Source organism: Desmodus rotundus, chromosome 9 (genome assembly GCF_022682495.2).
Source record: "Desmodus rotundus isolate HL8 chromosome 9, HLdesRot8A.1, whole genome shotgun sequence".
NCBI lineage: Eukaryota > Metazoa > Chordata > Mammalia > Chiroptera > Phyllostomidae > Desmodus > Desmodus rotundus.
Window position 1 is genome coordinate 103,654,795 of NC_071395.1, and position 21,493 is coordinate 103,676,287.

General features: G+C 53.8%; 1 protein-coding gene and 3 non-coding genes across 4 annotated transcripts in view; 2 read left to right on the forward strand and 2 right to left on the reverse strand.

The window, feature by feature from the left end:
* Positions 1–2,409: 2,409 nt before the first annotated feature.
* LOC112316619 (U6 spliceosomal RNA) lies at positions 2,410–2,511 on the reverse strand. Its single transcript, XR_002976020.2, has one exon. It is a non-coding gene; the product is annotated as a U6 spliceosomal RNA (small nuclear RNA).
* A 1,137-nt stretch (positions 2,512–3,648) lies between these two features.
* Positions 3,649–3,721, forward strand: TRNAC-GCA (transfer RNA cysteine (anticodon GCA)). Its single transcript has one exon. It is a non-coding gene; the product is annotated as a tRNA-Cys (tRNA).
* Positions 3,722–5,366: 1,645 nt separating this feature from the next.
* TRNAC-GCA (transfer RNA cysteine (anticodon GCA)) lies at positions 5,367–5,438 on the reverse strand. The gene has a single exon. It is a non-coding gene; the product is annotated as a tRNA-Cys (tRNA).
* Positions 5,439–5,905: 467 nt separating this feature from the next.
* LASP1 (LIM and SH3 protein 1) overlaps positions 5,906–21,493 on the forward strand; it is a gene marked incomplete in the record, with an annotated part of 38,100 nt that continues 22,512 nt past the window's right edge. The window contains 2 exon segments of the mRNA XM_053910895.2: positions 5,906–6,350; positions 13,237–13,331. Of these exon segments, the coding sequence (XP_053766870.1) occupies positions 6,282–6,350; positions 13,237–13,331 (164 nt within the window).

Below are 21,493 nucleotides of genomic sequence, written 5' to 3' on the forward strand. Positions count from 1 at the left end.
ACTTTCTCACTCTCTAAGATGGCCATTACATACACTTTCTCCTGTCTCAAACCTTCCACGCCATATCTCCCTTCCTCTCTCTGGCCTAGCTGAAGAGCTTGCCTCTTTCTTTTTGGAGAAAATTAGAATCAGTCGGAAGCAATGGTATGCTGGCAAATGGCTCAAACGACTGGCTCCGGGGGACCAGGTTCCCCAAGGTGCAAATACTCCCACCTGCCGATATTAAGCTACTGAAGAGAAGTCAATTGGCTTTAAAAATTCCTAAAAATTTAACCATTGGTTCTTACTAGCAGGTAAGAATGGAATCTAGCACACTTCTGGAATCAACTACTTCCTTCAACAACTACCAGCTATACTCTGATGACTGCCCCAAATTTGTTTCCAACCTGGACCTCTCCCTGAAATCCAGAATTAACTGGATCTCAAGCCCTACCTCTTCAATGTGTATGGGGCACCTCAAACTTAACATGTTGATCCCGTACTAGAATGTGAAGTCCATGAGGATAGGAAGCTGTACTTTATTACTATCTCTTCGAGGGTTTTAAAAAGAAACTCTTGATTTTTTTCCTAAACATATTCTTTAGTCCTCAGTCTTCGTTATTTCAGGAAATCACATCACCATCCACCCAGACAGTGAAGACAAAAAATAAAAGAGTCATTTTTGATTCTTCTCGTTCCCTCATCGTCTCCAAGCCATCCAATGTACAGGAAGCGCGCGGCTCCCCTGTCACGGTTAATCTAGACGCTGGCACTGTGCTCCAGCTCTGCTGTTCCCACTGTGGTAGGCTAAATAATGGCTCTCCATATATTTCCAAATCCCAGTCCCCTTGTGAATATGCTACCTTAACCGATAAAAGGGGCTTTGCAGAAGTGATTAAATTAAGGATCTTAAAATGGGAAGATTATTCTGGATTATCCCGGTGAGCTTAATATAATCACAAGGGTCCTAATAAGAGGGAGGCAGGAGGGTCAGAGTCAGAGACGGAAAGAAGATGTAAGAGTGGGAATAACCCAGGCTGGTGTAGCTCAGTGGATTGAGCAAGGGCCTGCAAATCAAATGGCTGCTGGTTCCATTCCCAGTCAGGGCACATGCCTAGGTTGCGGGGGGCCAGATCCCCAGTTGGGGGGGGTGTGAGAGGCAACTACACATATGGATGTTTCTTTCCCTCTCTTTCTCCTTTGCTATTTCTCTCCCTGACTTTCTTCTTCCCTTCCCCTCTCTGAAAATAAATAAATAAAATCTTAAAAAAATAAAAGAGGCAGAGACCAGAGGATGAGAAGATGCTACCCTTCTGGCTTTGTAGATGGAGGAAGGGACCCTGAGTCAAAAAGTGCAGGCAGCCTCTAGAAGCTACAAAAGTCAGGGAAACTGATTCTCTCCTAAACCCTCCAGAAGGACTGTGGGGGACTGCAGCATGCCAACACTTCAAATTTAGCCCAGCGAAGTTGACTTTGGAATCCTCACCCCCAGAACTGTAGGATAATACATTTGTATTGTGTTAAGCAAATAAACACATGTGTGGTAATTTGTTACAGCAGCAATATGAAACTAATACACCCCTGTAGTTTAAGACATCACCACCACCTCTTTCAATAGAATCCTAACCTGGCTCTCTGTGCCCACTCTTTCTTTTCTTTTAATTGTGATAAGAATACTCAGCATGACATCTACCCTCTTAACAGATTTTTAAACGTACCATACAGTATTGTTAACTGCAGGCACAGTGTTGTACAGCAGGTCTCTAGAACTTACTCACCTTGCAAAATGGAAACTTAATACCCACTGATTAGCAACTATCCATTTCCCTCTCTTCATCCCTGGCAACCACAATGCCACTCTCTGCTTCTATGAATTTGGCTGTTCTACATGCAAGGGGAATGATGTAAGGGGAATGTAAGGGGAATGATGCCGTGTTCGTCCTTCTGTTATATGATTGGCTTATTTCATGCTGCATAATGTACCACGTTCTCACATATTGCAACATCCTCTTTTTAAGGGTAATATTCTCTTGTATATATTCTCTATGCCTATTTTTGACTTCTTATAAATCTTCTTCTTCTCTTTTTTTGATGGAAGACAATTTAATTCTTCAAGAAGCTAAAAACAGATCAAACATGTGAACACTTTGTAGAGATGAAGTGAAGCAGCGGTTGGGTTTAATTTTTTTTTTTTTTTTTTTTTAAATAGAATCAGTAGCCCTGGCTGGATGGCTCAGTTGGTTGCATCGTCTTCCCGATATGCCAAGGTTGCATGCCTGATCCCAGGCCAGGGCACATACAAGAAGCAACCAATGAATGCATCAGAGGGTGGATCTCTCAAATCAATACATTAAAAATATTCAAGTTACTTTAAAAAATAAAATAAAGAAGAATTGATACAGTGATGGAAGGGTAAAGAATGTGAGAATAAAAAATAGGGAATGCTTCATGCGTGTGGGTGTCCCCTTGTGCGGGGCCATGGTAATCTCCCCTGTATCATCTCGGTTTTAGTGTGTGTGCTGATGCAGGCACCCTAGAACTCTTTTCTGCAGAAGTGTGGGAGACGATTTCAAATCCCTCTGCTCGAAATTGTCCATGGCTGGCTTTTCCCTCATTTGGAGTAAAATTCAACCCCCTTTCCTTGGCCTACAGGGCCCTCTCCAGCTCTCTTGAATTGCTCTCCCCTTGTCCACCTTCCTCTAGCCACTCTGGCCCGAGGGCCTTCGTAGTAGCCACTTCTTCTACCTGGAAGCTTCCCCCTCCCCACCCTCTGCCATTCAGGTCTGAATTCCAAAATCACCTGCACAGAAAGGTCCCCCATGGTTCAAGGTTATCCAACCTGAAATAGCATCCCCCTCGTACCTTCCTAATGCAGAATCTTGTGGGGGGGTTTTGTTGTTGATGTTTTCTGTTTTTAAATTTATTTTAATATTTCCCGTATCACTACTGGACATTTCCTTGTTTATTCACTTGTGCATTTGTTTCTAGTTCGTCTCCGCTGGATTTTAAATTCAGTGTGAATCAGAACCTTTGTGTCTTTCTATTGAAAGTATTTCCGGTAACCAGAGTGAGGCACATAGTAGTCGCTCCAGGAAAAGAGAGGAACCACCAGCAGGGGTGTCCGACCCGCAGCCCACAGTCCGCACGCAGCCCAGGATGGCTGTGAATGTGGCTCAATACAAAATCGTAAATTTACTTAAAACCTTTTTTTTTGCTCATCAGTTTTTGTTAGTGTTTGTGTATTTAACGTGTGGCCCAAGATAATGCTTCTTCCAGTGTGGCCCAGAGACGCCAAAAGTTTGGACACCTCTGCTAGAGAGAAGAGCCAGGGAAAGTCTCTCAGTAAAAATGTGTTTGTATTCTTTTTAGAGAGACGAGGGGAAAGGATTCCCTATGAAGTTTTGCAAGAGGTTGTTCTTTTACCTCTTAGGGCAAACTGGCTCGTGGTTGGGGTTGTGGATAAAGAATTTAGCCCAGAAAAGGTGGATTGGTACCCAAGTTCACATGTTTTGAGTTGGTCTTTTAGTTTTGTTCCTCATCATAAGGAAATTCAGTATCATTTAGTGAGAAATATCTAATTTTGAACAAATAGTTTCATCACAAAAAAATTAGAATTGGTGTAAAAAGAATTTATCAAATAATTGTTAGCAAAAAACAACATAGGAAAGAGGGGGTATAGCTCAGTGATAGAGCATTTGACTGCAGATCAAGAGGTCTCTGGTTCAAAATCCAGATGCCTCCTCACTTGCTTTTCACATTTTCTCAAAGTCATTCGAATGTAACCTGGAAAAACTGACTCTGTGTCCAGTTTCCTGGGACCCACTTCCACCTTCCTAGCTTTCCCTTTCCAATGTCCCCTTACCTGAAAAACGGGGAGCCACCAAGAGGTTGCACACGGATGACTTTACTGCTTCTAACCTGTGTTCCTCTACTCAGTAGTGAGAAGCCCACCGCTACCCTGAATAGGTAGAAAGGAAGCAACGACTCTTCCCGTCTCTTCAAGACCTATTGGCCTCAGAGATGGGCGGGCAATGTCATTTTGCCTAGTTCATACTCTGACCAGTTAGACTAGGAGAATGAATTCAAACTCAGGTTTATACAGTTGCAAAGTTTAAACAAGACACACACAGATATAAGATAAAGGGTGAAAAGTGCACAGCCTTCACCTTCATATCAGCTCAAAGACAAGCCTTTGGCCTGATAACCTACAGGTAGTAAGTTTCAGATTTACCAGGAAATGGGTGAAAAGTTGGTTATATCTAGGGTCTGGGCTTTGCACCAGGACCGCAGCTCTGCCCACGTCCAGCCTTAAGACTCACAGTAATGGGAGCCGTGGGGAAAAATGCTCGGTAGTATTCCCCTGGGGCCTCGAGGGACGACACAGATTCCTGGTTTAAAATATCACAGCTGCCCTCCTGACCCAAGCAGCATGCCTCTCCCTTTCTCCTTTATTTTTCCTTTTTTGGGGCGAAACCTAGTCGAAGGGGAAGCCCTTACTCCCTTCACATTTACGGGTTGGTTTTTTTTTTTTTTTTTTTCTCGATATTGTCAGTGATTCAACCAACAAATATCTGTGCCTACCTTTAGGTTATGAAACTCGATAGACCTGTATTACTAGTTTAGTAGATCTCGAAGTATGGTCCCCTGACCAGCAGCAGCAACATCACTTGGGAACTTGTCGGAAATGCAAGTTCCCGGGACCCCACTCTAGGCCTACAAAATCAGAAACTGGGGGTGTTTTAACAAGCCCTCTAGGTAATTCTGAGGCACTCAAGTCTGAGAGCCACTGCCTTACTTTATGTCAGTCTGCATGAGCAGATAACTTTATTTTTGTAAATTAAAGTGAGTTTATGGGTGTGCGTTGGGCATTTTAACGTTTTCAAAAGTGCTTTGACTCTGTCTGCCTGGGTTATGAGCCATAGGGAAGGGTGGACACAGCACGCTCACGTCGCTGGTAATACAGAAAGCTGAAGTTGGAGAAAGACTGTATCTGTGGGTTTCTTTCTTTTGACCCACCCACACCCCCATCGGAAACGGAACGCCAACTCGAGGTAGTCATTTCGTCCCCGGAACCTGTGGCCGGGGAAATCCTGACCCCCTGGCGCTAGTAATCCTGAGGCGTAGCTTTTGTACCTGATTTATGCGCATATCCACACGTCCTCCTTCTGCTAGGTGCAAAGCAAAACTGAAAGCTTTCCGCTAAGGTTGGAATATGAGGAAAGAATTTTTGAAAAACCATCTCTGTTTGCTTTTCATCTAGGACCCAATGTTAAAATGAAAGAGTCAAAAGAGTAGTAACTCTTAGCTTTTCATCTAGGACCCAATGTTAAAATGAAAGAGTCAAAAGAATAATAACTCTTATTAGTTACAAAGAGGAAAAACCACCCAGGGGGCACCCGGATTTGAACCAGGGACCTCTTGATCTGCAGTCAAATGCTCTACCACTGAGCTATACCCCCACGCCAGCAGAGTGCCTGGAGATACTTCTTTGGATACTAGCACACTGCTACACCGAGGTGGTTAACAAGAGTAAGGAAGAAGGAATGAAGGGGGACAGGGGGCCAAGCGGAACGCGGAAGGTGCCTGAATCCAGGGAACCCCGGGAAAGCTGCACCGCAGAGGCGCGGGGAGAAAAGAACAAGCTCGGACTGCGAGGCCCTGAGTACAGGCGGGAGGAACGGGTTCCGCCCTACAAAAGTGGGAAAGGATATGAGGGGGAAGGGAGGCTAGCCGAGGGGCGGGGCAAGGGGGTTCCCGTTCTGTCAGTAGGTTCAGACAGACGGGTACAAAGGAAAGTCCCCGAATCCGGTGAATCTGATCGGGCGTTCAGGAGGTTCTAACCCCACCCTCGACGGATGCGGGAGGTTTGCCCGCCTCCCTCAGCCCGGGCGTCCCAGATGTTTGGCCAGACCAGCTCCGTGCCGCCTGCAGCGCGGGAAGGACTCTGGGCGAAGCCGGCGCCTCTCCAGGGCGCCTCCGGCTTGGGAGTACCTGGGCGCGCACCCCAGGCCCCGCAGCCCCACCCGGAACCCGCCCTCGCGCAGCCCCAAGTCTCCCCGGGAGCGCGCCTGCCCGCACGCGCCCCTGCCCGCGCCCGCGGCGCGTCCCCGCCCCGGTGCAGCCCCTCCTCCCCGCTGTGTTTATTAGGGGAAGGAGGGCGGAGGCGGAGGCCAGTTCCCTAGCTCCAGCCGCGGTCGCCGCCGCCCGTGTAGTTGCAGCCGCTGCTGTCTCCCGCCAGCTCGCTCGGGGGAAAGAGAACGCGCGCGAGCTCCGGCGTCCCCGCCCCAGCCTTTCCTGGAGCCATGAATCCCAATTGCGCCCGGTGCGGCAAGATCGTGTACCCCACCGAGAAGGTGAACTGTCTGGATAAGGTGAGCCCCGGGACCGGGAGACGCGTCTTTGCCATTCTCGAGCAGTGCTCCAGATTGAGGGGAAGAGAGAGGGGCTGGGTCTTTGCCGCCCGATCCCCGCGATCCTTGTAGGAGAGAAGGAGGGCGGTGTCATGGGGTGTTGGGGACGGACCCCAGCCTGGAAACCAGGAGATCAGAGGCGAGGCAAGGAGTCCACGCGTGGCGGGCAGCTGTTGGAGAAGAGTCGGCTCTGTGCCCCGGGGTTGGGAGAACGGAAAAGGGGTAGAGAAGCCAGGCCAAGGGGTGGGGGCTGGGGGAGGTTAGGGGTGCAGTCCCGCCCCCTAGGCCCGGGAGTATGAGAGACTGACGCTCCTTCTCCCCGCCGCCCGGAGCGCCAAGTAGGCGGAAGCGCGGGGCTCTCGGGGAGGGGGCGGCGGTGGGGCGGGGCAGAGGCTGGGGGGCCCAGCGAAACTGTCGGCTCTGGCCACGAATGGCTGGGCTTCCTGGCCTGGGGCCTGGGGACGGGGGGCGGGGGCTATCAACCGGTGAGTGTTGCGTTTGGTGAATTGGCCTGCGGATAAGGAACTGAGCCCCACTGCAAGACCTCCTTTTTGGACGATCTGTAGTACCCTTGGTGGTTCAGCGATTAATGGACCACCGGTTAATGGTAGCTTCCCAGCCCCCACCTCAAATTAGAGGCCAACTGGCAGCTCTGGGCTGCCCAGCCCGAACGGGGCGGGGTCGGATGCTGGAGTAGGGTGGGGGGGTGGGGGGGTGCTTCGCAGAGATCTTCTGAAATTGTGCTCAGAGCTTGAGACCGGCTTGCAGAACAAAGAGCTAACTTTTCAAAGCAGGTTTACCCAATGGAGGTGGGGTTGGCTGAGCTCAGGGGAAGGCAAGAAAAGGGGGAGGTGTTTGGGGGGAGGGGAGGGTGGCCTTCTGGAAATTCATTGTCCCCTGAGGGCCCTTACGATTCATCCTCTCCCCCCCCCCATGCTGGACTTGTTCATCTGGTTGTCATTATACTTTTGGAGGGGGGTGGAGAGTAGAATTGGGTGTTTCCAGCAGTTTGAGGTATGATCCTGTCCTCTTTTAAGCTCCCTTAGACCCCGAGGCAAAATCATCGGTTCCTCTGCATCCCGCCCCAGTCTGGAGGAGGGGCCTTTGTGATTTTTGTCCCCTTCCTCACTGTGCCTTTCACCCACTTCCCAAAGCTGACTCTAAGTCCAAATACACCCTCTTTCTCATCTAAAATGGCAGGGTGTGAGGGGCATGGGGTGGAAGAGGAGTGCAGAGCCCTGGGACCAAGTTCATTGCCCACTTGAAGCCATGTTTTGTTCGTGAAAGGACAGTTCATTGGATACTTGTTTCTCCTCTTCCCCTTGGGGTTGGAGCTTCCTCAGTGACCTTTGGCCTTCTTGGAGGAAGGATACATAGGGGGCTACTGCTGTTTCACTGTCTCTCCTGGGTTTGGCCAGACAGGAGGAGAGGAGTGCCTATTGTGGACACAAAAGAGGTGGGTGCTGACCTTCCCGATGACTGTGCCAACCTCTGGAGGGCAGGACTTGAGCTTGGAGGCACTAACTGAAGAGCTATCTGTCTTCGCACACTGGTGTTTATGTCCTTCCCTGGTGGTAGGGATTTTGGCCTCTCTTCCTGGAGTTCCTTGTGCTCTCCTTCTCCACAGTCATGAATTGGGAAGAGGCTGTGGGCACTTTCCCTCATATAAGGTAGAGGCAATATATGATGGAGAGGCTGCTAGCCCGGGAGTTGGGAGACACGGTCTGCATTCCAGGTGTTCTCCCACTGGCTTTATGAATGGCTCTAGGCCTCAGTTCTCACCATCTGTCAGATGCGTGATGAGGTTATTTCCTTGGAGGTGGGGTAAAAGTGCGCTGAAGGGGTTGTGGTATAGGCTGTGCACTCCCTACCTTTTGGGGATACTCTGTGTGGCCCCACTCCTGGCTCCCCTTGGAAAGAATTTTGGTGTCGTGTGTCTGGGGCAGGAGGGCAGGGATCCTGCAAGGTACTCTCCCCAGCTAGCTTTCTCTCACCCCGCCCCAGCTGAAGAACGGAGTCTGGCGGGGATTGTCTTGGGAAGTGGGATTGGTGATTCCTCCCTCTTCTGAGAGCTTTCCCTATAGGAGGTGGTCCTGGGGAGACCTCGCTCCCTGTACAGAGCAGCAGGCAGGGAATATCCTGGTGTCAGACCTCTTCCTCATTCCCAAGCCCCCTCCGGGCAGGAAGGACTGGCACTTCCTACTGGGGAGCCAGTGCCCCGAGGGCTGAGACCTGAGAGGAGGAACATTCCATCCCAGAGGCAAGATTGCTAACCAACTTCCCGAGGCTTTCCATTTACAGTAGGAGAGAGTCAAATGAGACCCACCCCATTTACTACACTACAATTTCCCCACGGCACTTAGCCCACAATGGGACCCAAAGCACAAGCCTGTGTCCTTGGTGTCACGCTCTTCCTTCCTGAGCCTTATCTCTCAAAGACTTAGGTGGGTAAAGGCCCTGTCACCTCTGATGGCCACCCTGCCCCCAACCTGCAGTACCCAGTGTGCTTTGCATGCTGAATAAATATGTATTGCTGCTGGCGGTGTCTGAGGGAGGAGATCGAGATTTCCTTCCCCAGAGGACTTCTGGGGTTAGAGTTGGGGGAGAAACAGGGTGACCTCATTGGCTCATTCATCGGACAGGTATTTGTTGAGTGCCAGGCACTCTGAAGGATTGCCACAGGCCTTTGAGGAGGGAGAGGGGCCGTGTCTCAGAATGTCCCCTACATTTTGAGAGAGGTGGATTTTTGTCCCAGACCCTGTTAGGAAGCATTCGTGTTTAGGGACCTGTGTTGTTAAGAATCTTGCCCTGCCCGTCTCCCTGGGCTTCCTTCCCTGGGCTCCCGAAAAAGGTAGGGGACTGGTGGGCGCCAGCTTCCCTGGGGTCTCCCATTAGGAGGGCTCCCTGCCTCTGAAGCTTTCCATTTACAGTAGGAGAGAGAAGGCTTCTATCTTGCTCACTCCTATAAGGGGCAGCAAGATAGAAGGAGGCTGGGCTGGACACAAAAAAGAGGTAAGTCCTTGCATTTGTGGTGCCCCCCCTTTTCATTAGCTAAAGTACCCCACGGTCAACCTGCGGCCTCCCATTCATAGCTACTGCTTATTGCGAAGTGCCCGCAGCAGCTCAGTCTCCACAGCGGCTCCCACAGCAGATGTGGTGGCCCCTGTAGGTGATGAGCCCCATACAGGGAGGCTCAGCAGTTCAGGTGGCTCATTCCCCTCTCAGTCAGAGCTGGCATTCAAGTCTGAAGTTCTTTGTGCTGAGCTCTCCTGCCCATTACGTTTGCAAAACAGTACCAGTATTTACACTATCTTATTTTAGTGTCCACAGTGACGCTGCCCCTTCCTGACCCTGGCCTGAGGCATGCGCCTTCCAGGAGCTGGGGTAGTAGGGAATAATCATCTCCCCCTGGGAATTTGTGGAGGTGCGGCCAAGGTCTATCACTTTAAGCCAGTAGCCCAGGTGGCCAACTGAACTCGGTTGGTGACCCAACCAGGGTGGGACTGGCATGGCCCCTGAAGAAGGGAGAGATTGTAACCCTGGGCAACAGGAAGGGAGAGGAAGGTCTCATACTCCAACCCTGAGTCATGGCCACCCAGGCAGCCTGGGTGCAGAGGGCAAGGTGCCAGGATGCAGGCACAGTGACCTGAAATTGGCTGAATCTCCCTCACCCAGAGCTTTGAGCAGCCCCTCCCCCACTCCCACAGTGATTACAGAGATGTAGGAGCTGGTCCAAGCCTCGCCCGAGTGCAGAGGATCTTGCTTCTACCTCATCAGCCTCTGTTTACCTTTCTGTGGAGTGGGCTTTCTGTGGGCTGGACTTCAGCTTTGGAGCTGCAGGCAAGGGAGACTTAAGGGTGAAGCTGGAGCCCGAGAGGCTACTAACAGACACCACAGGTCTGGCTTTTTGTGAAAGGGAAACACTGTGGACTTCCAGGGCAGTGGGAGGGATTCGAATTGCCTGTCCCGAGGTGTACTTTGCTCCCGATCCCGAGTCCCGAGTCTCGGGAATGCTTCTCTGAAATCTTACTGGGGCCTTTAAGAAAAGAGGGACAGGGCTTACGGGGCAGGTGAAAGAGGCAGACCTGATTGGGACAGGGATGGGGTTTCCTTGGGGTGCCCAGTCCAGGCTTGGCCCACAGGGGCTGTTAAGTTGCCCGCCCTATTCTGCCCTCCCTGCCCTCCACTTTCCTACTGTAAAGGGACAGACGCAGTGGCAGGAGCGGCTGGGTTTTCCTGAACCCTGGAGCCCTTCTCCAGAGAGTGAGGGAAGTGACCTAGAGCAGCCACCTTGGAGCACGAATCATCTCATTACTCCTCCCAGCGCCTGCGTGGGACCCTGGTTTCAGTTCTACTTTCTACCTGCAGAGTCCAAGTTTAGTGGTTACCCTGAAGGTGCTCAGTTCACCTGTGTTCTTACTATTCTACTACTCAGCCCCTGTATGGGGACAGATGACCCCCAGCCCAGACTCTGGTGTATCTGGCTGAAAGCAAGGGGTCTCTGGGGTTGAGGGGGGGAATAGCTACAGATGGAAATGGGCACCATCTGCTTGTATGGGGGTTCCCCTTCCAATGGCAGCCTACAGGGGCCTTGTGGAACTCCTGGATTGGGTGTTGGCCCTGTACCCCCACCCTGGTTAGTATACCCCGCCCCTCTTCCCAAGGGGCTTGGCTTTGGCTCCAGGGTGGGATCCTGTTCATCTGCTAGGGTAGGGTATCTGTCTTCTTCCCTTTGTCTCCCCCAAATCAATCAGGAGGCAGCTTTGGAGGTCCCCAGTCCTAGGACAGTGTATTCCTGCAGATGAGTATGTGAAAGTGGGTCATGGTCTGGATTCCAGAGAATGTTTTTCCTGGCAGGCCCCGGCGGGGGTTGGGGGAGGTGGGGGCCCAGGCAGGGGCATGTGCAACTAAGCAGGCAGAGGCCAGCACATCGGCTGGTGACAGAGCTGGGGCACTCTGCCAGTGCCTCCCAGGCAGTGGAGGTGGGAGAGGGGCTGCTGCTGACGGAGGCAGGGGCTACCCTATTCTAGTTTTTCTGGTGGGCTATATGTGTTGGGGTTTGGCACCGTGAGTCTAGGCTGGGCTCTGGGATGGGCCCTGAGGATGGGCCCTTGGGGAGGGGGCCAAGCTTCGACCAGCCATCCCTTTGCTTCCAGACTTCCAGCTGACCTTCTTCCCAAAACAGTGGGTCTCCTACCATTTCATTTACTATTCTACCATCGGAGATTCCTTTGGGTCTCCTTGACAGGGGAAGTACCCTATTCGATGGCGATTACCCCCCAAATTCAACCCCATGGTTGAAGCCAGCCAAGGGAGGCAAGGTGGTATTCTAATCTCCCAGCTTCCTTTTTTCTGTCCCCTCTTCCAAAGTGTCCCGGAAGTACCCTTGGCAGGGAAAGACATTTTGAAAAGCACTGCCTTGAGGGGATTCCTTATCGAATGGCCAAGAACCAGCCCTGTGCTGATCACCTTCAAACGTCCCCCTGGGCCCTTCCTGGGCTTCTGGCCTCCTTCCTGAGGGCCAGGAGTGTCTCCCTGGACTGCTGGGAAATGGGGCAGAAACAGGTCAGTTGAGTCACCCAGGCTGCCTGGGTCCTGGAGCCCTGGAAGCTGGATGCCCGTTCAGGGTCAGCGCAGATGCCAAGAGCTTGTCCTGGGCTGCCAGGGGCAGGTTTAGACCTCATTTGCAGGGGTTCGCCTCAGCATCAACATTTCTTACGATGTGGTCGCTTCTGCTGCATCCCTTCCCCTTCCCTCCTGTTCCCTTTCATTGGCCATGCTGGATTGGTCCTGGCTGCTCTGTCCTTGGCTTTGCTGGAGTCTTACCTGTCGCTTACCCTCACCCATGTTGTAGCTGTGGCTGGGCACTGAGAAGCCCCACCTGCACCCACCACGCACAAACCTCCAGTATGAGTCTCTGAGCTCTCTCTGGCTGAGGTTCGTGTCTGCTGCCCACAACATCTACCATGCAGGTACTGAGAGGTGCCAGGTGCTGGGCTGAGGGCTTTGCAGGTGACTTCTCATTTAATCCTCAACAGTCCCAGGAGGGACAGGCATCATTTCCCTCCTATAGACCTGGAAATGGCTTAGAGGTGTGGACCCTGACCGAGGTCACGTAGCTAGTCTGGGTGGAGCTTTGATGCCCACTCTGGGGTTCCCCTTCCAAGGCTTTTAAGCAGAGTTCTTCAGTGCCTCAGGGAGGTCAGCCGCAGGGTGCTCTCCTACTGAGTGAGGGCTGGGAGGGAGAAAGGGTGTGAGAGTGGTGGCCCCATCCTCCAGTTGGGGTCCCACAGGAAGGGGGAGGCATCAGAGCTAGAGCCCCTGATAGAGGTGGGAGCTAGGAGTGCCTGGGTTCTGGGCACTGGGCGCTTGGGTGCTTGGGCACTTGGGCTCTGGGCCCTCCTCCTCTCCTTCTCTCGGCCTTGTCAAGGCTGAGGAGCTGCCTCTCACGCTCAGCAGCGGCTTCTTAGCAACCCTGGTACAGCTTTGCATAAGCAATGAGGCTTCTCCAGCTTGGGGGCAGCAGGAGTGGTCTGGGGAGGTGGAGCTGGCCTTTGGGGGACAGCTCACCACTACTATTACTGGCCTCTTCTCCACTTGCCCTACAGGTCTGCCCTTCTCCCCTCCTTACAGCTCAAATGGCAGATTGGTTGGGAGTGGGGAAGGGGTGGGGGGAGTGTCATCAGCTGCCAGAGTCTGTGACCTGAGATGTCCCCAGCTCACCCGGGGTGATTCTCTGTTCCATTTCCCTGGGGGTGGAGCTGGAGAGCGCTCCTTCCCGGGGCCTGAGCTCGCTTCCTGAAGTCCTAGTGTGTGACGGATGTCCTCCCTCCGCCTCTGTCCCCAGTTCTGGCATAAAGCATGCTTCCACTGCGAGACCTGCAAGATGACCCTGAACATGAAGAACTACAAGGGCTACGAGAAGAAGCCCTACTGCAACGCGTGAGTGCTGCGGCGGGCAGGGGGCTGGGCGGGCGCTGGGCCCCTTCCTCATCCTTCCTCCGCATCAGTTGCAATTAGTTCTCACCACAGCTGGATGAAGTAAGCGATCTTATTCTTCTTCTCATTTCACAGAGAAGGAAACTGAGGCTTGAGGAAAGGAAGGGATTTTCTCACGATTACAGGCCTAGTGAGAGGCCAGTTCAAACCCAGTAAAACAAGCATGTTCTTCCCACTGCACCCGGCTGCGGGGGGTGGGCCCAGTGCGGTCTTTCCCAAAAAAGCGACCTGCCCTGTTTCTGCCCAGCTGTGTTCTCTCCTCCTTTCCTCTTTTTTCTCCCCATCAGAACAGTTGACTGTCTCCGTCTCTCACCTGCCCCCTGCCAGAGAGCCTGGGCACGAGGCTCTGGGGGCTTCTGGCCGCAGCCCTTCCCGGTATTCATTTCTTGAGAAGTGGGGCTGCAGAAAGGAGTGGCCTGGCCCAGGGCAGAGCTCGTCCCTGTCTGGTGAGAGAGGCAGTGGGGACTTCCAGTCTTTTCCAGTGGAGTTGGCTTAGACTCCTTGCCTTCTGCCCTGGGGCCTGCTGCAGGGAAGTAGGTAAGGCGGGTCCCTCATCCATGCCATTCCAGAGTATGACACCTTCTGTCTTCAGGGTGACTTCGTGTGCCTAGCATGCGCAAACTCAGCGCAAACTCAGGCCCGGTCCACGGCACGTGCAGGACCTCGCGGCCACCCTGCTAGGTGGGAGCAGCAGAAGGTCAAGTCACTTCAAGTAGGTGGCAAGACCAGTATTCAAAACAGTTCAGCATCTGACTCGAGTCCAGTTTTGTTTTATTTCTTTATAGTCCCAGTCAGGAGGCTCTTGGCAGCTGAAGTTTACCCAGGAGGAGAGCTTTGGGACTTGCCTCTCCCTTTTTGCTCCCCCAGTCCCCTGCTCATATCACAGTCTCATCTCCTTGGTGTTTTTTTCCATTCATTAGATATGTATTGCCTGCCAGGTTACTACATGCCAACCTGTGCCAGGTGCTGGGGAAACTGATTTCTGATAAAATCTTATACTCAAGATATAACATGTGTATGGTTGCTTCTGGGAGGGCTTGGGGCACCGGGAAGGTTGCCTGGGGTAGAAGGAGGGTGCCCTCTCTCCCTTCAGCTGCTCCCTCTCCTCTATTAGCTTACACTGGTCCTCTCCCCCAGCCCCCAAGGGAAATGGGACATTCCTTAAATTCTTAAGGGCTCACACAAACCCTGATTCTCTGCCACTTCCTCCCTCTGTTGGGGAGTGGGGTGGGGTTCAGCAAAGCCAGAGGCTGGGGCAGTTTTAACCCTGTGACTGCTGGACCACTTCAGGCTGGATTCTGGGCACTGAGGCTCCTTCACGGGCAGCTTCTGACCCTCCACCCCTCCAGGTAGAAGTCTGGCTGAGCCCTGAGCCTAGTGGGTGGCAGGCGCTGGAGCTTCTGTACAGCTCTTCCAAAAGACTGCAGTAGCCTAGAATTCAGTGAGCACTGGGAGTTGGAGAAAGAAATCAGAGGCGTGTCCTTGTTTTCTCCGTATTTTCTCAGCCTAGTGCCACAATCTCAGTTTACTTTTCTCACCCTCTTCTGGGGAGGCTGCAGTAAGTGGGGTGAGGAGCTCCGTGCATTGATCAGGAGGCTTCCGGGGAGGCGGAAGATGAAACACCCCTCCTTGGATGCTGTTTCCAGCCTGCCCAGGTGGAGGTTCCCCGTCTGTCTTCCGATTCCTAGCCAGAGAAGCTGGTTGACCCTTCTCCGTTCTCCCAGCCTTTACAGCCTGGGCATGTGCCATGCCCAGCTGACCATGGGCCCAGCTGGGATGTTTCCTGGGTGGGAGGAGGCGTGGGGGCTTTGTGGTCCAGCTGGGTTTCACTCCAGCTGTACTAGTACCTTGCCCAAGGCATTCACACTCCCTCAGCCAGCTTCTGCTGAGCAGTTGGTCCGTGCCAGCTATTCAGACATGGAAATTCCGGGACAAACCAGAAGCGGGCCCAGCCTGCAAAGACCACTTTGTAGACCTGTCTGAGCCTCGGTTTCCCCATGGTTAAAACTTCCTGCCCTGGGATGCTGGACCAGAGACCAAAGAGTATTGAGCGCCTGCTGTGTGCCAGGGACTGTGCTGAGCGTTCTCTCTCATTCCTTCCTGTTCCCCTCCTGCCACTGGCCCCATCCTCCCGTGACATTCAGGTTCTGAATGCTGTGGTGTACAGGGTGTAGCTTCGTCCCGATTCCCACCCTGGCCTTGCTTTGTGGACCAGGCCTGGCTTCCTTCTCAGCAGCCCCTCCTGCTCAGAACCCAGAGAGGCAGGTGGCCTCTCCTGGCACTGAGCCAGGGAGTTGGGCCCACCCAGTGAGTGAGTGTGTTTGGGGCGCAGGGAGGCCTCCAGGTTCTGCCTGTCTCTGGCTCATCCCCAAGCCAGGATCTGGCAGGGGGGTTGGTCAAGAGAGAAGAAACCTGTCTCTCTTTTCTCGGTGGCATCTCAAGACTAATTTAAGTTCGGGAAAGTGACTGTAGGCAGTGAAATGCCTCTTCTGTTTCTCTCCTTGCACTAGACTTGCTTTAGGGTGAGGCAGCGGGGACAGCACAGGCCAGAGCTCACAGCCGGCCTGCAGAGGGGCGGCGGACCTCCGCGGACACGCACTCACACGTGCGCCTGGTGCACATCCAGACACACGCTCTGCCAGTTGAGGAGCTGGGGAGAGACGCCAGGGTGGTCCTCTGAGTGGGGCGTGATGGTGTTCACACTTCCCAGGCCACAGCTACCAGACACTGCGATGGCTAGGTTGCGGCACGTAGGCCTGTCTTTTCACAATAGTCGGTGGAAGGACCCGTGAATTGAATTCTTTCTTGAAGCTTCTAGGTGGGTGAGTGAGTCTGCTCCATTTTGGTTGGAGGGGTATTTATAACCCTTGATTATTTGTTTTGTAAACTCCATTTTCTGCAAGAGGGACAGAGATATGTCCACACTACAAACCTGCTCCTTTGTTTTCCTGAAAATAGTCTAGGAGTCTGGAGGTCAGAGGCAGGGAGGGGGTGGGGAGACATGTACTGTTCTCTCCTCCTTGGGGGCCATGACTCAACAGAGGCTGCAGGCCTGGGGTGGAGTTTCAGGCCAGGCCAGGAGCCAGCTTTTGGGGTGTCCAGTGGTGGTGGGGGGTAGACACGGGCCAGGAAAGGAAGGGGATTGCACCATTGTATCCTTCCCCTCTTCACTGACTACAGATATCCGGGGTCCATTCTTCAGTTTCTTTGAGCTGTGGGGTGAGGTGCCCAGACGGACGGAGATGCGGCTGCTTCTGGGGAATAAGGGACTATGGTCCTGCCCCTGTCCCTCCCGCCAGGCCTCAGAGAGTGGGCTGGGCCTGTGCTGGTGGAGCTGGGTGCTCCTGGCATCTCTGGGTTCTAGCAAACTGTCTCAAATCCCAGCTGCTCTTTGGATGGGGCACTAGTGGGCCAGTCCAGGTCTGGGGCCTGAGGCTTTCCCACCTCCCCAGAATTTTCTGCCTCTGGCTGGGCAAATGGGATCAGATGTCTTAGGGAGCCAGGGTAACACTAGGAGTGGGGGTGTGTGTATGTCCAGGACAGGGGAGGCACGCTCAAAGGGGCATCCACAGTGGCCAGATGCGGCCTCCAAGCAGCCCCCATACCTGACTCTAACCCCCAAATCCCTGCACTCAAGAGATGTCAGGGCTTCAAGGAACCTCAGGGCTCCTAATACCCCCACTTCTTAGAGGAGGAAACTGAGGCCCCGTGTTCCCCTGCCTTGTCCAACTTGGCAGAATCATTTCTTTTTATGTATTGCCATCAGGGGTAGTAGCTGGCTTGGATTTTACAGTTTGTCTCCAACTCCTGAGGGCTGGTAAGTTCTTCTTCACGTCTAGCCTTGATCTTTTTGGCTGCTCATGACTTTTCTCTGGTCAAACAATGCCTCCTTGTTGCTTCCTATCCCCACCACGTCAGCCCTCAGGCCTGGGGGACTGGCGAGAGACTGGGTTAGGAGTGAGCCCTCCCCCAGCCTTGGGCAGTGTTCCCAGCAGGGGATCAGAAGCTCCTTCCAGAGGCAGGATGTCGGGACTCTTTCTTCCCCCACTCTTGGTAAAACCGAAGGTTCCTTGCTGCTTTTGTTGGAGTATTTCTGTTCTTCCTTGAACAAAAAGCTGTGGTTTTTGAGTGAGTCCGAGGCTGGAAGAGGTGAGGTTGCGTGCAGAAGGGGGCGCTGGGCCTTCAGGCTCTCTGGTCTTTTCGTTCTGCCTCTGGAACACATGGCAGGACCGAGAGTGGGTCTGTGCCCTACAAGCTGTCCCCATCTGTAGGAGGCCCATCAGCAGGAGCCCAGCCACTTCTCAGCATCCTCACTGTCCTCGCAAGGTGGCTCAGAGGTTGGCTCAGAGCTTGTTGGGGGGATAACCCCTGCTGTGGGGCGGAGGCCCCTTCTCCTGCATCCCCACACATCATTGTTTGGACTCTTGAGACACCTGCTTTGGAAAAGTTATAAGGAAAAGGTGGCTTCTGTCTGGGGGTGGCTGAGAGATCCCAGAGGGTCTGTCATCATGGCCGAGCTTGGAACCAGGTTGAGTTTGGAAGATGAATTACTTTGTTCTCCACCCACCCTGCCAAGCACATCTTTCCGCAGAGGCCTGAGAGCTGCGTGTGGACTGGGTTGCCCCCAAGAGGGAGATGCCAGCTCGTCCTTAGCTGGCTGGGTAGCTGGTGGACAGGAGAGTGCACTGGCCAGTCTCTCTCCTCGACACCGGACCTCCATTTCTTTATCAAATGGGCCCACTGATAATTCCTGCCTTTTCCAGTCCATAGCCTAGTGGTGGATTTTAAGAGGGAATGTGTTTGGGGCATGATCTATCAAGAAATCACTTCATGTGCCTGTACCTTGGAGGCCTAGGCTGCTACTCAGAGCTGCCTGATTTCCTGCCCCATCCCTGTTCTTGCCCCCAGGGCGCTAGGTCCCTTCTCCTGTCCTCCAGACTTCCTGTTCTGCTCTGCGAGCCCTCCAGGCCTCTCTCCCCGGAGCTGCCATAGATACCTCTGCTGATGCCACTGCCGAGGGTGGGGAGGGGCGTTGCAGAGGGCCCACCGCCTGGAATGCTTCACAGGGAGTCTGGCCAGGGAGGGACAAAGAGCAGCTGTGCTCCCGACCCAGCTCCAGGCCAGGGTTAGGATGCCTGGTTCTCCCCGTCCTGGCCCCTTGTTCCCTCACCATGGCCCAGTCTGTTGGGAAGGCCAGGGTTCCAGTGGGGTCACTAGCTGGGGGTGGTGGCCCCTCTTCTGTCTTCGTGCCCACAATGGTACACACACGTACCCATTCATCTCAACTGGCATGTGAGCGTAGTGGGTGGGCAGAGCTTCAACCTGAGGACAGAGAGGGAGGGAAAAGGTAAAATCCCCAGCAATTGTTTCTGGAAGGAGGTCAAATCAGGGCAGGCATGCTTGGGGTGGGGAGCGCGTTGCGGGCATTGCTGCATCCACCCTTCTCAAAACAAACCGTGGCTCCCGTCCTCACCAGATTGTCTCCAAGGATCCTGCAGACACAGGCTCCTGGTTTTGCCCTCATGGGTTCTCCGCAGTCACAGTGGAGGACACCCTTGCTGTCTCCTCCCCACCCCCACAGACCCTCTCTCTCTCTCTCTCTCTCTCTCTCTCTCTGCTCTCCTCCTGCCTGGAGCCGAGGATGAGGTTGCCATGGGAACCTGAAGCGCAGTGAGCAGGGGAAGGGAAAAAGGGAAAGGCAGGGTTGTCAAGCCAGGGCTGGGGGCTGTGGGGAGGGGACAGGGCTGACCCAGCAGGAGGAATATAGCCTGAGCTGCATGTCCCCCTGTCTTCCTCTGGCCTGGGGTTGGGGTTTGGGAAGCAGAGGGTAGAGACTGGGGGCTCTGGAGTTCCTCTTAAATCTAGTTCATCTGATGAAGGATTAGAATCCCTTTCTTTCCCCGGCCACATTAATCCAAGACCACATCTAGGCGGGCCCTCCTTCCCTTCCGATGGAGTTAGTGCTCTGGCTGTGCAGACACTGAGCTCTGGGGGTCTTGTGGCCCCCAAGAGAGGACAAAGTACCCACCAACCCCACCCAGAGGTACTTGCTGCATGTGGCAGGGTGGGGGGCTCCTGAGACCCTTCTGATGGGGTGTCGGAGGTGCAGGAGGTGTGCGAACCTGGCCCATCACACATGCTGTCATGTGTGGGCCTGCTGGCCTCTGTGTCTAGGAGACACACGTCACTGCAGAAGGCTTGTCTGTACACGTGCCGTGTGTGAGGGATAACGCGGTGTGTGGAGGAGCCTCGGAACTGGGTGGTGGTGCGTGTCAGGTCCACATGTATAGCTGTCCTTGGGCCCCTGGGGCTGGCACCCGTTTTAACTGTGCACACTCAGGCACATGGGAAACCCAGGTTTGCAGACCGGCTGCCGTGCACGTGTGTTCGCCAGCTTCGCTCCCCCACCAAGTGCTAACCGATGCCATCTTCTCAGAACTGACCCCTTCAAGTGCTGAGCCAGAGCTGCCCTGCAGGTCTCCTCGGTCACCCTTCTTCGGACCTAACTCCCTCCTCTGCCACAGAAGTTGGTACTTACAGATGCTCTCCTCGTCACAGGCCCCGCCCCAGGACGCCTTCAGAATGGCACCTCTGAAACTTATCACTTTAAAACTTCAGGGCCAGCCAGTTCTGCTAGAGATCTTACTTAGATCCCTCCGGCTGTTCTCTTTCTAGCCTCTGGGAACAGACTCCCAGTTGAGCCTCCCTTTCCCTGGAACTGCTCAGGAATTTTGAATGGCGCTCCTCAGCTGTGGGTGGCCCTGGTTTCGTGGACCTGGGCCAAGCCTGGGGACTGGACCCACACAGCCTTAGTTAGCCTCACATGCATCCACAGGCCGTGCCAGCTGCTGGCACCTGTGTTTACATTTCAGTCTCCTCTCTTTCCTCCCTCTGCCGGGGCAGCTGGGAGCCTGGGCTGACCTAGGAGGCAGGAGCCAGGCGGGGCAGTGGAGGCGAGGGGTTGAGACACAGCTAGAATCACTTAGGTCCAAGACAGTGAAACTAGCCCAGAGGGAAAAAGGATTTGCCCGTTACCCAGTGAGTCTGTGGCAGGGCCAGAGTCCAGCACGGTGCCCCCACCCCTGGGGGGCGGTTTCTCCAAAGCCCGAGTCCTGCTGTTCACTGGGGGAAGTCACGTGTTCACCAGTAGCTCTGGCTCCAGGTGGTGCGGGTGGCTGAAGGACATGCCAGGTTTGGTGACGATACAAAGACCAGGAGGCTGCTCATGTCCAGCTCCAGGGCATGTCAGCTGACTGGAGTGGCACGTGCCAGAAAGGGTCCAGTCCTCCTCTTACCTGGGGACAGCCTGTGATCAGGGACCTGCTGGTAGTCACAGTTGTGGTAGGGTGTGATCACCCAAGGCTAAAAATGGCCAGATCTCAGCTCCTGGTTAGAGAAGCCACCCACCAGTCCCTGAAATAGTTGGGTCCCATGCGGACCCCCAACCCTCACACACCAGCACGTGTACGCAAACCACAGCGATTCCAGACTGCCTCTCCTTTAGCTGGTTTGCTGGAGACTTTGTCTTCCATCCAAGTACTAACCAGGCCTGACCCTGCTTAGCTTCCGAGATCAGACAAGATCCGGTGCGTTCAGGGTCGTTTGGCCCTAGAGTTGCTGGGGATTTTGTCATGGCCCAGTGGGACATAGGAGACCTGAGTTCTAGTCCGGACCCAGCTTCAATGCCTCGTGTGACATTCATTCATTCACCAAATATTGATCGAACACCAGACACTATTCTAGGAGCTTGGGATAAATCAATGAACAAGAGACCCCAAACCCCCTCACCTCATAGGGAAATAGTGGAGAGAGGAGAAACTAAACTGATGAGATAAGTACGTTAATGATGAAGTCACTTAACTGCTTAGTCCTGGTGCCAGCACGCGATTTCCGCACCTGGGAAATGAGGGCTGGCCGACGGTCGGAGAGGTCCCTGCAGACTTGGCTCTGAGGGCTTCCCTGGCTCCTGTCACCTCCAAGCCACCCTCTTTCTAGGGCACTGGACTTTGGTCTGTCTCGTGTCTGGAGATCGAGGGTTTGCTTCAGGGTGCTGGGCCCTGGGGAGACTCTCCAGGAGCCACTGCAGATGCTGGCACTTGCTGGCC